At 39.7% G+C, this 18,620-nt stretch overlaps 1 protein-coding gene across 1 annotated transcript in view; it reads right to left on the reverse strand.

Moving 5' to 3' along the window:
* The window catches only part of cers1 (ceramide synthase 1), a 47,302-nt gene extending 28,853 nt beyond the window's left edge, over positions 1-18,449 (reverse strand). Inside the window, exon 1 of the mRNA XM_077534011.1 lies at positions 17,425-18,449. Within this exon, the coding sequence (XP_077390137.1) occupies positions 17,425-17,658 (234 nt within the window). The 5' untranslated portion in view covers positions 17,659-18,449. The remainder of the gene's footprint in view (positions 1-17,424) is intronic.
* Between the last annotated feature and the right edge of the window lie 171 nt (positions 18,450-18,620).

Raw genomic sequence — 18,620 nt, forward strand, 5'->3', positions numbered from 1 at the left:
GTGACCCTCAAGTCTGACGTAAGAGAGGGAAGGAAGCTGCCAGGCCCACGCGCATCATTCAACTGCGACACTTTTTGGGCTGTGCGGTCGTGACAAATATGAGTCAAAAAACAATAAGAAAAAAAATATAGCACACAGCGAGCACATGACTCATTGGCATGCGTGCTCAGAAGGAAGCGGACAGCAGATTGCGTGCACTTTGCGTTGTGCACATCTGTCAGCCCCCTCCTTCACTCTCAGCGTTCCTTCTCCCTCTCAGTCTGCCCCCTGCCTGCGACACTTATTTATAGAAGCCAGCTGTCAGCGTGCCCCCTCAGTCTTGTTCCACGGGTTTCCGATACAGATATGTTCCGCAAAGATTGGTGATGTCGCTCCGGCATGAACGATGAACCGCATTACAGCAGGGGAAAGCCTGTACTACGACAATATCTCAATCGTGTGTTGTTAAACGGCTGTTCTAGATTCCCGCACGACTTGTTTGACACCATTCACGTTTTCTTTTATGTGGATGATATCTAACATCTCTATAATGATCACACAGCGCCAGGCGCAAGTTTGGAGTGCCAGTGTTCCCTCATTAAAAATGAAAACAATGCACAATGAACTAAGGTTGAATGATTTTGAAAAATAATCAACGGTAATTGTGATTTTTTCCAACCATGATTATTTGATACGTGATTATTTTTTTTCAAGGTATTTGCATTACAATACATTAGTTTTACATAAATGTTTTGGTCTACAGCAGGGGTGTCAAACAGACGGCACGTGGGCCGGATCAGGCCTGCAAAGGGGTTTAATCTGGCCCGTGAGATGATTTTGTAAAGTAAAAAATACATTTGTAATGTCGGACCAATTAATCATCCGGCCACGATCAAGACATAGAAATGTGTAATTTCACAAGCAGTCCCCAAATGAGCAATGCAACTTGTACTTGGAATCATCCTGGTTTGTTTATTTATTTATTTTAAATCATAGGCCGACAAATGTGTTAAATACGACACAAATTCAATTACTGGTAACACAAATTAACTCAATTGCTCCCACAAACGTATAAATACGTTCTATTTTAAATATTAACAATGTCCCAAATACGTATTTATACGTTTTTTTTTTGTTTTGTTTTTTTATGATAGAGCATACAAAAGGCTTTGATGCAGCCTCTGAACTGAAGAGAACTGTTGAAGCAATGGTAGTTATTACAAACGGCCAGCAGGTAGCAGCAGAGTATAAGAGAACAACCAGGGCTATGTTGCAACAAGCTGTTTCCCCCCACAGTTTTAAACAGATTTGTGAATCATGATGAAACTTAGCTATATTCTAATGCTAATTGCTGCAAAACGGAAACAGATAGAAATATATATATATTTTTTTTTTATCCCGATGAAAGAAGAGATTCTAATCTTTCTTTTGGTACGTTCGATGTTTTTATAACAATAGAAGACAATATTCTGAGGGCCTTGCAAAAATCAGTCAAAATCCAGTAAAACAGCTGTGAGCGAAGGGGGTTTTGCTTCAGTGTAAATGGCTGGGAGTGAATGAGTTAACCGTGCCTCACAATGCATTCTGGGAACAATATATATGCAAAACAGGTAGATTGAACACGTCCAGAACGCATACAGGCAAAGTGTTGCTGTGTTCCATTTGCATTGATGTTATTTTTTTGATTAAAGTTGAGCTCCGTAATTTAGGGCTGGCCCACAAATAGAGAAAATCTGCGTATAATTGACGGCAAAAGTTATATACCATTATTTTACCGATCCGGCCAACTTGGTAATGTATTTTCCTACTATAAGTTTGACACCCCTGGTCTACAAAAACATGCACTGAAGACTAAATTGTCCATACACATTAATGTGAATGGTTGTTTGTGTCCAAGTGTGCCCGACATTAAAGCTTTTGAAAATGCACTGGAAGCCTCCGTAGACCACGTCCGCTGGGTCTTCTGAAGTGTGACATATTTTTAGATCTCTCTTTAGGTCTCGCTGTGTTATCAACAGGCCTGCGATACGGTCCGCTACATTTCTGGGCCTGTCTAAAAAAAAACAATAACAGTAGGCTAAAAGTAGCTTCTGCTCAAAACAAGGAGCATGTGAGATTTAGATTTACAGTAGTTTGAGGTAGTCCCACGTAGTCACTGAAAAAGAGTTTGGCCAAAGTCCTAACTTGTAGTGTCATTTATGACATTTGATGAAGGACAATGAGATAATCCACTGGACCCGTGTCAGAGAAGCGGCCTTGACCTCACCTTTGCGCGTTCAACCCTCTCCTCAATCGCTCTCGGATAGACCCACATCGGATTTCATTCCTCAAGTTCTTCTTGAGCTCTATTAACCAGAAGTGAGGTTCTCATATCACATAATTTGACTCAAAATCAGACTTAGGTCAGTCAGCAATTTTTGGGACTTGCTTGGCTAAAACTATTATTTCCGGTTTATATTTGAAATCTTCATAAGTATGCTATGATGCAGAGAGGCCACTTCATAAAGCAAGTATCACGGAGGGAGCTCAAAAGATGACTATATTTGGGCGCAATATTCAAGGATTATGTTTTTCATCAAATTAGGACTGTAGCTCAAAGATATAAAAAAAAAAACACATCTATAACATTTAACTTCACTTGTCACTATGAAAACAACAGGGTTAAGTTAGGTTAAAGAGTCTACATGTTAGCGTACTGACAATAACTGCTCAAACATTAACTAAGCTTCTTATCGGTTATGAATTTAATTAGGAAGACAGTAAAGTAATAGATAATACGTATATTGGTTTGTGATCATGAAAAAATAAGTGACTTTTAATGTCACATGACTTGCTTGAAATTTAGTTTAACAATTAGCCACAGTAACTTGGAATTAGCTTGAAACTCGAATGCTACGACGCACTCCCATCTGTGTTTTAACCTGTGTTTAAAAAAAAAAAAAAAAAAAAGGCGAGGAGGAAGCAGAAAAGAAAGCAAAAATAAAAGTTGGACTTGGTGTGAAGGAGACCTAATGACAAGTGGTTCCCTTGGCTCACTATTCCACTTCTTCCTCATTCCTTCTTTGTCATTTCCTTTCATTCCCCGCTGACATGCAGCTGCTCTAATTACTGAACCCTCCATGTTCTAAAGTTCCCCCCACCCTTCCAGGAAGTACGTGATGAGAGACGATGGAGGGTGAATGGACTTCACTGGCCTGTTGTATAAGCAGATAAACTGGGCCAGTGAGTCAGGACGCTGGCTCATGTGGTTCTGCTCGGAATGGTCCACACTCATCCCGCTGGATTCTTCCAGCTGGATTCTTTCCAATTCAGTATGACATCACCCTGGCACCCACTGTGGCACGTTTACACGCACGCACAAATTCTGTCAGTATTTACGTCAACTGATAATCAGTTATTTATATTTTATTAAGAAGTGATCATCATAAAACTGGATTTTGTGGTGGGGGTTTGTTTCATGTTCTGTTTGTTTTTTTTTCCTTTGTAGGTTTCAATCAAAAGGTTTGACCTGAATTTGCCCTCGGTTGTCATCATACGTTCACAAGTCAAACAAAGGTTAGCAAATAAGAAAGTGATGAATGTAACTGTATTGTGAGATAGAAATTGTTTATCAACCACAGTAAGTTCCTGTCGCTTGGTTTTCGCTGTAGGTTGTATAGGTCAATGTGAGTTTTATATACTATGTATATGTGTATGTATGGATATGTGTAAAATATATCGCTGCTGATGATGGGCCAAAACCTCCTGTGTCACAATTCGTAAATTTCTTATTTTTGCAACAAATCTATTAATCCAGTCCACACATGATGTGGGTGTCATTTTTACAAATTAGTGACCAATCCAAAGTGTTAAAAATGGTTTGCGCCTTTTGCAATATTTATGGCTGAAAAAGCATGCAGTGTTTGGGGTCTCCTGAAAAGTGCTGATTTTGGATAGGACTGAGCAATTAATTGAAATTCAATTACACAAACAATTATTACACTCCACAATTACAAAATCAGCATAATCGTAAAAAAAAAAAAAGATGATTAATACTAATTTTGAGTTGTTTGAGTTGTTTAAATTTATACATGTGCACCTTTTTAAAAATTTTAAAATAACTAATTTAATAAATTTTGTTTCATTCAAAAGGAACTTAATATTTTTTTACGTTTAAACATTTTATCGTTTTGTACAAAAAAAATCGTGATTTAAATTATTACCAAAATAATCATGATTCATAATCGAGCAGCCCTAATTTTGGAGGTAAGAGGATTTCGCTTGACGCCAGTACGCACAAATTGTATTTTATGCTAATTATGATGTGATATAATCTTTTGTTTGAGTGTGAGGATAAGAAAGTGGATGTTTTTCCAACATCGATACATTGATCATTTTAATTGAAACCATCATAATTCAAAGGCCAATCTCATCTTGTTGCCCAATTTTTCTTGGCATTTGACTTATTCAATTAAAGCAAAGTGAGTTTGCCAGTCTGCCTCCTGTTTTTTCTCTTTAAACGGTGGAGGCGTGGTCTGTCGCAGAAATACACACTTTGAAGGGTAGTCCTGGCAGCCAATGGAGGCGCTGCATTCTAAAACATGTTGTCATTGGTTGTCTGTCTGCACTTTGGAGATGCAAGCAATGAGCCAACCAGGACATAATACTACCTCTACTTGAAAAGAAAATCCACGCCAAACGCTTCCATTCAGTTCACATTGAATTTAGTGACAGATGGGCGCTCCTTGGAGGATGCATCAGGGAAAAAGCATTTAAGAAAATGGATGGACGGATAATGACTCCAGCAAGGAAGGTTGGCGCCGTTCCTGACCAGGTCCATAATAATAATTACAGGTCAGCACCATTAACCCCTCCATCACTTTCCTCTTCCTGATGCAAATTACAGGGAAATTCTAAAAAGAAATACAATAAAAGCAAAGAAGCATGTATAAAATGTGATGATGGCATATCAGTATGGCGATCCCTTGTTGCTGTGCCCTCAATCGCACCCACTCAGACACGCACTCCGCTCTCTGGGTCATTTAAGTTCAATCATCCACATCTTGTATGCTTACTGGAGCCACTTGCAGCGCTCCATGGAGCATCTCAAGATGGGCCAGCTGCATTTTTTTTTTTTTTATTAGGCTAAATGAAAAAGAATTAGACCTGCATGAATGACCTCACGATGATGAGCATATTAGTGAAAAAACGCAGAGGTAATAACATCAGAGGAAACATGAGGTAAACAAATGTTCAGGGGTTACGTATGGTTTCATTTAAATGCACGGCTCGGTTGGCTGAAACGGAGAAACGCACACTTGTTTGCAGGGACCAAAAAATGGGCTCCTTTTAGAGGAATGAGCTCAACAGTGCGGACACTTTCCATTCCGTCCTCATGCACAAAGTAATGAGGACGTCTGAATGAAGCTGGCCTAACACGGGATCAAACGTGCTGCCTGACTGCCAAGGCCTGTCCTGCAAAGAAAACTCACAAGGGCCAGTCGAACACTAGCAGGATAGAATACTGATCTTGTTTTAAATTTTTTCATGGTGATTCTGTTACTTAGTTAAGACCCGTCAGTCATATCTGATGATGAAAACCAGAACAAATCTTTAAGACAGCATACCGTATCATGTAAAGGGTACTTTGTAAAAGCTTGAATACAAATAAAATGCTGCAATGTTGAGGAATGTGTGAGTTTCGACCGCCCTGAATTCAATGGGAATGAGGAGAGCCGCTTCGGAAGTCATCTGCATTCCATCCCACAACAGCGCACAAAGGAGCAAAACTATTCTATCTGCAGTGTCAAGAAAACTACTAGAAAAAAAATCCACCAATCTGCACAGTTAGGGTTGTGCTAGGCATGAAAATAGGCCATAAAGTGTTTCGTAAGATAACTTGAATTGAAGCGGATAGATAAAATATCTTTCACATTAACGTGTGGTTAATTTGCCTTTACTTTTGCGTAAACCTAACCATAAGACCAAAAAATTAGTACAGTATAAATAATAAATCTGATATGGTTTATTGTAATACAGATTAATTTATTGCTTCTGTATTATAAAAAAAAGTATATTCAATCATAATTTCAATATTGAAGGGAAAATAATTGCAATTAGATAATTTTTTAAAATTGTTCAGTCCTAATTAAGACACCTGAAAATTGTTTTAAATTGTGAAAATAATTACATAATTTAATCAACAGCATCCATGTGTTGTGGAATAGATAAAGACGCCTTCTGGAATATCACACTCTGCTGATTTAGCTGCTTTTTGGCCACACATTTGTCACAACTTAAGCAAATTTACAGGACATCTGGTCAGCTTCTTATGAACGTGCAGAAAAAAGTGTCAACTTTTTGGAAACATCTTAAGCTTCATCTATGACTCACTTCTTGAACTAATTTCCTCTTAAGTTCCTCAATCCTATGTAATGCCACAACTATGCCAAATTACGTAATATGGATTTCCCAACACTCATTATGCATTGAATCAGGGGAAAAACCTTCAATAGTTTAAATTCCTGCATTATAAAATAGAATGAAATAATTCAATATTGACAATAGACTCCAGCCCGTCTCCATAATTGACCCTTTTACTTTTGTTTCACATTAAAAAAAAATCACATTATTTGATTATTTGTATTCCTAAAAAATGTTGACAACTACTAACTAAGAGACCATATGCTATAAATAAAATCACATTTGGAAGGAGTGGGGGTATTTAAACAATCATGTGCTATTTTTTAATTTTATCACATTGCTGTAAAACCATGAGCTCTTTATCAATTTTATCACAAACTTCTAAATGTAGCTCATAATTCATATCACGCATGTGGACGAAAAAAACTGTTCACAGTAATGCAATTAAAACCCTCATTTAAAGCAACATGAAAGGGACTTCATTCTCGAATCATCTTTAAACCACTCAGTCTCGCTGGCCTGTTAGCAGACATATGGCTGTCATTCATAATGCAGAAGTTGTGCCACAGATAGCATGCGGAGAAAAGAGGTCGGACACTATGAGACGAGTGTATGTCTTCAACAAGTAAAGGGGTCGTTCAAGAGTTCGCCATTGTGAATAAAGAAGCTTTCTTAAGAACACACTTTAAAGTGGGTCAAACATACTGTACATTGTGAAACGAATGGCAGCGCAGCTAGCGGTTAGCGTGTCTGTCACATTGTCCTGATGTTCATTTTCACATCTTGCGGACCCTAAATTCAAAAGTTACATTGAGTATTTGTTCAGTCATGAAACACTTGACAGCAAGTTTCAATCCCAGAAAGGCCATTCATGTGAGAATCTAAATGGATGTCTGCTAGCGTCCCAGCAGGTTGCGTCCCTGGTGAGCGCTAATGCTATTAACACTGCTTAGGAGGCAGGTCACGTGACATAACACTACAGCAGTGTGCAAATGTGTGTTGTGTCTCAAACAGGCCTGACTTCTTCTGTATTAGCTGGAGAAGATTTACGCAGGCTGATGATTATATAGTAGCTGTCACATTGTAGCCAGTCTAAAGCCTCTCTTACGCGGCAATTGTACAAAATTGCCCTGCCAGTCCACTGTCATGCTGCTTTACTTTCATATCAGCGTGTGAATTAAAAGAAAGGCGCTCCAAAGGCGAGTGTGAAAAATCTGAATGAGCTGCCAAGCTGCTGTTAGTGTGCACAACAGAATTTCAATCAGTGGATGCCATCCCATAAAAGGACACTAATCAACAGTAAACTATCACTAAAAAAAACCTTATTAAAACAAATGATAAAAGTATTCCTTAGGACCTGTTCTTACACGTTTTCACAGCACCAAATAAAGGGAAGCGTTCTTGCTTCAAATTGTTCAATTGTCACTTCCATTAGAGGTGTGCTATAAAACTGACCCATAAAACAATAGAGGAATCAACTTTGTAACTTGGTAAATAACAAAATGTGTGACCAAACTATGTCATCTAGTCTAAGGTCAGTTAGCTTAATGCTAACATATAATGTAAAACCCCATAAATGGGCTACCAGATATTAGCATATGCCAGGGGTCCGCAACCTGCAACATGTGGCTCTTTAGTCACTCTCCTGTGGCTCCCTGTGGATTTCTTAAAAAAAAAAAGAAGAAAAAAAAAGAAAAAAAAAGAAAAAAAAAACCTTTTCTTTTTTCTTTTTTTTTTTTACATATTTTTATTTTTTAAATAAAAATCTATTTTAATAAATTGATTTAGATAAAAAAATTAATGTCCAAAAAGGGGCCATAAAATGTCACAAAATTGCCATAAAATTCCACTGCATTGCCCAAAATTGAACAATAAAGGCAGGAAAGAAAATGTTCATAAGTACGTAGTAACCTTAAAATCTCAAAAAAATAAATAAAAATGCTTCAGGATTCCCACAATTATTATTATTATTATTTTTTTATGGCGCAGCTAATTAGCTCTCGAGTTCCTCAGTGCGAGAATAACACCAACACACTGTCTCTCTCGTTATCATAATGGTCAAATGTTTTTGTTATTTATTTGGCCTAAAATGACTCTTTTGACAGTAAAGGTTGCTAACCCCTGGCATACACTGTATGATTTTGGGCAGGAGCAGTTTTTGAAACATTAAATGAAGTTTTAACATTTTTTTTTTTGTCACTTACAATCAATGTACAGTAACTAGTTTCGTTTCTAACATCCAACATCAAAAGAAATATTGAATTATGTATAACATACTAGGGATGTGTACTCTAATCAATTAGTGGATTAAAAATTCTGTTGATTGTGTGAATTGTTGATGTATGGCATCGTGAAGGGACGGAGGTAAAACAGAGTGCACTGCTTGCTTGCCTATTGCTAGCTCTATTCAGGAAAAAAAAAAGAAGTTTTTCTGAGTAAAATGTGTCAATCTGTAAAATAAATCACATGATACTTGGTGAAGTAATAGTATGAGAGAAGCTGATAATGAATTCTTGTGAAATCTCTCCCATGTCCAAACAGATGAGCAACCGATTCATCAGTCATTCCTGACTGAGAATGAAGTTGTGTTTCCACTGACTACCGCCGCTTAATAAGCAATAACAGAGTGTCCCAATTGGAAACGAGCGTGTCCAGGCTGGTGAAAGCCTGCACCCTGAGTGTGTGGGGGTAAATAAGGCCAACAGCGGAGGAAAATCATTTTGTGGCTGACCACAGGAACTCCGGAGCGGTCAAGGCTGCACGGCATATTCCAGCTGCCCGGAGGAGTGCAGGACCATCACAGTCAGCAAACTGTGGTGATTCATGATACTGCATTGTGGAGGGGAAAATATGGCTGCTTTGTGAGTTTGGCAAGCGTACAACTCTTGTTGCTTCGCTCTAATAAAATCTTCAGACACCTGCTGACTGAATTGGATGCGCAAAATACTGAGGCAGATTTCACAGCGCGTGTTGTACAATATGTAGTACACGCAAAACATCAACATTGGTGTTTCGATCCGTCTGCTAAAAGATGCAATATTTTTTCACTTTCTCTCCAAATGAGGCAACACTCTGGCACTTGAGCCAGCAGCTAGTCGCTTGCTCACTGTTTACTGTTAAGTGCTGAGTAGGTGGTGCTCAGTAAGTGGGCTGTAAGAGGTTTTTGTTTTTTTTCTATGGCATGAGCTGTTTGTTGTTTGTTGATGTGCATTGCAAGCTGGAGTGACAATGCAGGTACTATTAGCATAAGCGGATTTTTAAAAGAGAGTTTTAGGGAACATTCTGTGGAGTTGCCATGAGACCTTGTGTTTTGAATGTATGAATGCAATTTTCAATGTTCTAACTTTAACCTCTGGGATCCCGCGCTGTCACCTGGAACCGAACAACTGCAGGCAGGCACAATTCCAGCATGTTGCCTTAGCTGAATCCTTGGATAGATTCCAATAAGATATGCGCCTTCATCTTTATCTCTAATCCAGTTTATGCTTATATAAATAAAGATGACTTGACTTGACTTAACTTCCAACAGATTGATCCTATAGGACAGGGGCTGTGGCTCCCAGTGGATCTTGAACAAATTTGTAAAAATTAATATTGTTTTACATATATTTAAATTAACATATACACAAAATATTCTTTAAATGAATTAATGATATAGATTTTTTAACAAATTCAAACTTAAATATTCAAAAATAAATGTCCAAATTTGTAAGTTGTTAGAAAAAGACAGATGAACGGTATAAGAAAAAAAAAAATCAAAATAACCTAAAACTGTCCTAAAGGTGACCATAAAATGTTCGAAAAGGAAGAGGAAAAGCAGAAAATTACTAAGATGTCCATGAAATTGCCTAAAATTTTCAGAGAATTTAATAATAAAAAAAAATACAGAAAAGAAAACATTAAAAGAGTAACCACAAAATGTCCACAAAATTGCTAAAGAAGTCATAAAATAGATTTAAGAAAATGCAGGAAAGAAAATGTTCAAAAAGTATCTATAAAATGTCCAAAAACAACATAATGTGAGAACATTGATTTAAAAAAAAAAAAAGCCAGGGGAAAAAAGTAAAAAAATAGACATAAAATGTCCAAAAAAGGAGGAAGAGGGACAGAAAATTATTATAATACTGTATGACCATAAAACTGCCAAAAAAAATCAGAAATTTGAAAGAAAGGCCGAAAAGTATAAAAATGTACGAAAAACAAAGCCTGAAAATATTACTACAAAGAAAAAAAAAAAAAAAACAAGAAAAATCCAAAAGGCGAAAGGTAGAAGGAAAAGAATGTCTATGGATTGGATGCTGCATATTTTTGTGTTGTGGTGCAGCTCTACAGTAATTAGCTCTTGGGCCCTCAGTACAGCAGACTAACTAAAACACTAACACAATGTTTCCGTCATCACAATGTTCAAATGTTTGCGGCTCCAAACAGATTTTTTGTTAATTATTTGGCCTAAAATGGCTCCTTTGACAGGAAAGGTTGCTGACCGCTGCTATAGGACAATTCAAAGAGAGGAGACGAAGACGACACCCAAAGGCGCATATAGGACAAGGATCACATGCCACGTGCCGTTCAGGTGATGGAATTAGATTACAGTATCATACATGCAACTAACAATAGCTGAACTTCATTCAGGGGTCGGAATTCCAAGACGTCCACCTGAGTGAGCACTTTTGGCCCAATGGACAAGCACTTTCCCTGACCACAATTCAAGTGTCGGCTTTCTCCTTGCGGCTCTAATGCAATAACAATGAGCCGGACGAGGAAGGTGATCGTGTATCGTGCGGTCGGGGAGACTTGCTCAACCTGAGGCCGCTTTCACTTATTTCGTTGCGCCTCGGCTTTGCCCGGGGATATAAGCTGTGCGACGCTGGCAAGCACACTGCTGCTCTAACAGTTCAGTGTATAACACGTGTGCGTGAGGGTATTATGCGACATTTATGAGAGTGGTTATAAACTGCCGTAGTGCTGCTGCTGACAGATTTCCAGCCATGAATGATTTGGCTACTTGTGTTGAGAATGTGCTGCCCGTGATGAAAGTTGCATGGTGCACAAGTGATTCGAGGACTCATGCTTGAGTATGTTAATGATTGGTGGCGACATGCTGACTCAGCAGGTCTTACTTCTGGCCTCTGTTCCTTCCGCTCTCTACTCTCTCTTCCCTCTTTGGCCGTACTTCCATGTGATCAACAAATTCAGTATTGAGTAGTAGGGGTGTGAATTGCCTAGTACCTGACGATTCGATTCGTATCACGATTCACAGGTCACGATTCGATTCGATACCGATTAATCCCGATACGAATTTATAAGTCGATTGTTGCGATTTTTTTCATTCAAATTTAGAAAATACTAATCAGTAAGCTTGTAGAGTGTAAGATTTATATGAAAATGTATTATTTATTTATCTGAAATTTCAGTCTTATAGAGGTTGTAATCTGTTTCATGTTTGAACAGCATTAAAATAAAATATTAAGGCTTAATGTTCCGTTCATATAACATTCTTCCATGCTCAAGGTGTGAATCCTAAAAAAAATAAAAAATAAAAAATAAAAAAAATAAAAAATAAAAAAAAATAAAAATCGATTCTGCCGATTATTGAATCGATTCGAGAATCGCGCGATGTAGTATCGCGATATATCGCCGAATCGATTTTTTTTAACACCCCTATTGAGTAGTGAGTGTCCCGCTGCACATCATGGTCATAAAAAGTCTACCCATTCCTGTTCAAGTGCCAAGTTTTTGAGATATTAAAAATTAGACCATTTTACAACTCTGTTAATAACATACCTTTTGGAATTATGACCAAGAAGTTCAAACTTGGTTTCTTTGGATCATAACAAAGTTTGCCACGTGTGTTTAGGAGATTTGTTGTCGTCCAATGAAATGAAAATTGAACTTTTATTTTGTTTTTCCCCGCAGCGCGTCGCGGCGTAACAGCTGACTTGACTTATCTTTATGACAATATCATTCTAAAAATCAATTTCAATCGCAGATTAGGAATGCTTTTTTTTTTAAATAGAATTTAGTGGTGGCTTCAGCTAGCGGCTAGCTGCTAAGCAAGTGCCTCATTATAGTTTGGCGAGAGCCATCGGATTACTTTTCAAAGTCAGTTTAATTGACAAAAATGACTCAGCACACTTACTCAATTGTGTTATTTTAGCTGGTAAAATCGCTACTATGTTTCTGGCGTCAATTCGTCTCGTAGACCGAAACCTATGGGAAGAGATATGTCTAAAGTCTCAGTAATATTTCTACACATTTGTAGTGTGCTGCTAAGCACAGTTTGGTGAGTAATGACAGTGTCACTTAGTTTAGTGTCTGGATCAACAAACACCAAATCATCCATAAAATTCAAACGCTTAGGGTTTCGGTCTGAGGGAGTGTGCTTACAGTAATACTGAATCATTTATAGATTTATATCTATTAATATTTGATTAAGTAGTAAAAGCCATGGAAAGGACACATTTGGTTGTAGGGTGGTACTGGTAGCCCACTGGCCCTCGTTTGCCATCGGGATACAATTTATAGAGGTTAGCAGTCCAAACATGCCACATTTTACATGTAGACTATGTAGATTAAGAGCCAATAGCTTTTTTTTTTTTTTTCCAAATTAGTTGGATTTTCCTGGTCACATTGCTTTACACGTGGTATAAAAAAAAAAACTGACGTGAGTCCACTTGCCATGTGAGATCGCTCCCTTATCTTATTGGTCAGCAGCAGGTGCAAAAAACAGCAATTTAAAAAAACAACAACAACAACACACATGATGTAAAATTAGCATCTTTGTTGATATCAACAGTTATCCCAATTCTGGACAATCCACCAGACCAGTGGTGACAGGTAACTGTAACCCCGGGTTTTCACCGGGTGCGGTTGCGGTGCGGTTGCGGTGCGGTTGCTGTGCGGTGCGTCTTGACTGCGTGCTCCGGATGGGTCAATTTTTTTGTCAATCCACACCGGCTCCGCACAGCTGCGGTCCGGCAGCTCCGTCGCCGCCGACTTCCCAACGTGTCTCGCGGGACCGCGCGCGCGCGATCATGTGGCATTTCACAACGACAAACATACAGAAAGTCTGTGCTCAACAGAGAAGCAGAAAGAGAGGTGAACTTCTTTTGATTTAACCTTTTCTTCTTCTTCTGCTATGAGATTCCATGCAGCATCCTTTTTTTGGTTGTCCTTGTAAAGTATATTAATAACGAGAGTCGGGTCAGTGCGGGTCCACTCTTTATTTCTGTCTTCCGCGTCCGGCTGCCGCTCAGTACGGCAAGCGAGACGGGCACAACAAGCAATCGCGAACATCAAACTCACAATACATTACAGTCCTTATAAAAAGGATGTGCCGTGTCATATATTATTTTGTGGTTTTCCACCTCCAATATAAACCTCTCCTCGTCCATGTTCGCTGGTGTCTAAACCGTGAATGAGCACATGGCCCGGCGACGCCCACGTCACGTTTTGCTGAAAAACTTGCGAAATAGGAGCTGGCGAGTGTTTTATTCTGAAAGGTAACCGGAAATGTATTTTGAAACTGCCTCGGTCTTCCTGTCCCGCTCGATGTGTTTTGTGCTAGCTTGCCATTTGCCGGAGGCCTACCGCTGCGGCGTCCGGCAAAAATAGAAAATAGGTCTATCCTTGCGGAAGGCTTGCGGCACGCCGCAGGCCTTCCGCAGTCGGCACGCAACGCACCCGCAAGCGGTGTAAACTGCACCATTCGAATGAATGGAATCTAATTGCTTGCGTCGCCGGACCGCACCGCAACCGCATCCGGTGAAAACCCGGGGTAACTTCTTAGTGCTATGTTTACTTAGTTGCTGTACTGTGCCGAGATCCGAATCTACAATTTCTGAACTGTGAGGCGGTCGCGCTATAGCTAGTTGGCCACTTGTAACCTGCTCTGAATGTTTGAAAACAGTTATCAGTACTTCTACTTTTATCATTTTTTTTACACAAGTATCCATGTTAAAAAAGTGTGAGTCTTTCTGCCACCCCATTGAAGGACAACAGGCAACTAGCATACATGCTAAATGCTACTCCATTTTGTCTCTTTGCTTATCCCACTACCCTCTGTTTCTAATCTAATCAAGCAGTTGTGGCAGATGGCCCCGCCAAAGCGTCTTGGTTCTTTTGTCCAAAGCATGAAGGTAATGTAACTTTTGTTAGGAAGTGGCTATGAAGTCAAACTGAAGTCAATTGAAAAGAGAATTCAGAAACATAAGTTTTTTCTTTACAATTATATAGAGGGCACATGCAAAGCTAATTAACAAGTGTTGAATTCGCAAAAGGCTTATAACGATCAATTTAATATCTTGAAGCAATTGATGAAAAATGGACTGAAATAGCACAGCCCTGTTGATTCCATCTACTGTAAACTAACTTGCTAGCCAATGAAGGACAACATTACTACTCTATTTACAAAGACCTTTACAGTTAATCGATTGACTGTTAATATTCGCCAATGTCAATCAAGGAAATTCAGTCTCACAGCCACCCCAGCTAAAATTGTGCTGCCACTCTCTGAGATCTCATTACTGAAATCTTTACAAGATGGCAACTGCACATTTAAAATTGAACAGTGAATTTATTACCGGATTTGTCCACTGGCACACACACTTTTAACCCCAATTAACTGTGTTTGCACACAGACTGCATTCAATGTCATTAATTCTGTCCAAAAGACAGCTCAGCTACATCTCAGATTGTGTGCAGTACTCACACAGTGAAAGCCACATATTTAATCATAACTGACACATTAATAAAAGCACTGTGAATTAATAAGCATTCTTGTTTGTTCAGCCCAGGGTCAATTAAGTGCGGTTGGAGTCATCTGACAACCCACCGCAGATTTCAGAAACATTGCAGCAATACAGTACTTGTGCAGCATGCACAAGCTTGGGCTAGCATGCACGACCTAGCACTCCATAATCAAAAGCACAACGATTGACTCGGACGGATATTGTTCTCCGTCCTTCATGGAGACAAAAAAATTTAAAAACAGGCCTCATTCGCCACAGTCACATCTGTCTTCACGCACAAAGCCCTGAGATAGAGCATAGCATCTTCCCCATCGCATCTAACAGATGTGCACACTCCACTCCCCACTCATATTGATGGTAGAACAAATAGGCCAGAGGCCACAATGAGAAGGGCCTCTCTGCTCGGTAAAAGCAACAGGATGGAGGCACTTAGGACGGGATGGGTGAAGCAAAGACAGGCGGCCTTCGAGCCTTTTTGTCTAAGTGCATATCCTTAAGCACCTGACTTATGACGAGGGTGTCTACTTGATGGCAAAAAAAACAAAAACAAAAAACAGCTTAAAAAGTAGGAAGAAATCTTTAGCACAAGTGAGAGAACTTGTGAAATACAGGATGTTGTTGATTCTGATGCAACATTACTGCTTAACTGAGATCAGTTTCATAGTTTTTGTTTGTTTGTTTATTTTATTTCAAATAATCCACTTTATATTTCATAGTTTATGCTTGGTGGTAAGTGTGGATGGTTGTTCGTCTCTGTGTGCCCTGCGATTGGCTGGCAATCGGTCCAGGGTGTCCCATGCCTACTGCCCAAAGCCAGCTGAGATAGGCTCCAGCACCCCTCGCGACCCTTGTGAGGAATAAGCGGTCAAGTAAATGGATGGATGGATGCTTGGTGGTAGTTGTGTTAGCCGAAAATGGCTGTTGACTAATACCAAGCCAACACAAAAGAATCCATTATAGAGCACTTAAAAAAAACTACACACAGCTGTAAAAGTACTGTAAATAAGATCAGTTTTCTCTGCACAAAATCTAGGGACGGATTAAACTAGTGCTGGGCCGGCTGGCCAAAACACTATTGAAGCATTGACCTACATCTCGCTGGCGTCTGGCGAAATCACGACTTTTCTGGAGGTCCCAAAAATGGATAGAAATGGAAGAATTGTACAAATATTAACTCATTTTCATACCAACACTATATTATGTTCAGTAATTATACATAAACCGAATCTACCAAATGGCAGAATAAACTCCCTCCTTTCTGCCTTGTCCCGTTCTTTTATAATTGACAGTAGAAAAATGTAGGTTGCATCATTTGCACCAAACGCAGCCATGACTCCCATGGACTCGCAAACTGTGTTTATTTTGTATAAAATGGGGCAATGATGTCATCTACTGGTGCTTGTGCATCAGTAAAGCTGTTTCCAAGTTTGACATTTACATCATCAGATCATCCAAATTCAAACCACAAATGTCAGAACAGTGCAAATCACTATATCACTTAAATACAAATGGAAAGATACTGCTCTAAATGACCTTACATAGTTTGTAGGGGTGTTAAAAAAAAATCGATTCGGCAATATATCGCGATACTACATCATGCAATTCTCGAATTGATTCAATAGGGGGCTGAATCGATTTTTAAACTTCAATTTTTAATGGAAAAATATTCAACAAAACGTCTTACTTTGGGTTAGGGTTCACACCTTAAGCATGGAAGAATGTAATATGAACGGAAACATTAAGCCTTAATATTTTTATTTTAATGCTGTTCAAGCATCAAACAGATTACAACCTGTATAAGACTGAAGTTTCAGATAAATAAATAATAAATTTTCATACAAATCTTACACTCTACAAGTTTACTGATTAGCATTTTCTATATTTGAATAGAAAAAATCGCAACAATCGACTTTTAAATTTGTATCGGGATTAATCGTATCGAATCGAATCGTGACCTGTGAATCGTGATACGAATCGAATCGTCAGGTATAGGCAATTCACACCCCTAATAGTTTGTATTACCGGTACATCTTATTTGTTAGTGCGTGTGTACCTAATAAAGTGTCCAATGAGTTGAGTATGCATTTGTAATTTGCAAGGCCTGCTTTTGGCGTTTGACGTGCACACTTCCTCCAGATACGAGTTTCTCACAGTTGTGTAAATCACATCCTTTTTCTAGCCAACACTTGCTCTCCCCACTGCTCACACCTGTTGTGTTTGTATAGTGCCTTCGGGGAGCAATTAATGCCACATTTATGGATGTTACGGAATGATGTGTCTCACGGTCACCCACCTTGAACAGACTTTCTGTCAGCCCCCGCCTGATTTGTGTCCACAAAAAGGCGCAAAAGAAGAACAGGGCAATCTCGGTCCAGGTGATGTACGCGTGATCCAGGAGAGTCCGTGTTGTGAGCTCCACACCGCACTGGCTACAATCTCTCCACGCTTTCACCATGACGCTGGAGGCTCGGCTGATGAGCTCCAAGTACCCCGGCATGGGCTCCACATCCCCGGTTTGAGCGCCCATCGTAGCGCGGCGCTTCGGAGGACGTAGCAAAAAAAAAAAATTAAAAAGCGGTGGGGAGTGGGGGTACTCCAAATACGGGATGCAAAGATCCCTCTAGAGTCCGGGCCGTGTGGCTAATCCGCTAACAAGCTTGCTAGCTGACTTAAAATAAAAAAGAAAAGCTTGATCTGACTCCCCGCTGTCTCGGTCGGGTAGCCTTATTCTTTGTTCATATTTTTAAGGCATGGGCCCGCTCATTCTTCACCCGGGATGATTTCTTCTTATCTTCTCGTCTCCGCAGACACACCAGCGATAACCATAGCAAAAATGTGACCATTTAAAAGGCAATTAACAGGAGCCATGGACCACGGCGCGCAGGTTTCCTCTCACCATCATCATCATCACCGTCATCATCATTCCGTTGCGCACGCGGTCAGTTCACCGGCAGGAGCGCGGCGTGTTGCTGGTTAGCTATCAAGCTAACTTAAAAATCAGTCCACAGGGAAAAGACGAGCATTGGCAGTGGCAGCCGTTGCACGAAAGTCTCCCGAACGCGAAATAAATTACAAACAGGGTCCATAAAGAGCAGCGACCGACAGCACGCGACTGTTTTGCTGTTACGCCGCAGCTACGTAATGTCGCATCTCTAGACCGTTACCCCACTTACATAACGGATCTTTCAAGTCTAAAAGAAAACGGCTCGGAAGTGGGGGCCCCCAGCTTAACCGTCGATCATACATGTGAAGTGTCCACGGCTCAAATGAGACGCTGGGGAAGGCGACAGCCTCGTTTATGCAAAAAAAAAGGAGGGAATAAAAAACGCAGGGGGAGGCAGTGGCTCGTGACGTAACGGGGACCGCTAAATGCACGCTGTCGAAACAGAAACATGTCCTCTCGTGTTAAGTGGAAAAATAAGGAAGCCAAGTACAGTCTTAAATGTTTGTTTCACCCCACCCACCCCCAAAAACAACAACACACCCATG

The sequence above is a fragment of the Festucalex cinctus genome, chromosome 10, assembly GCF_051991245.1.
Source record: "Festucalex cinctus isolate MCC-2025b chromosome 10, RoL_Fcin_1.0, whole genome shotgun sequence".
Taxonomy (NCBI): domain Eukaryota; kingdom Metazoa; phylum Chordata; class Actinopteri; order Syngnathiformes; family Syngnathidae; genus Festucalex; species Festucalex cinctus.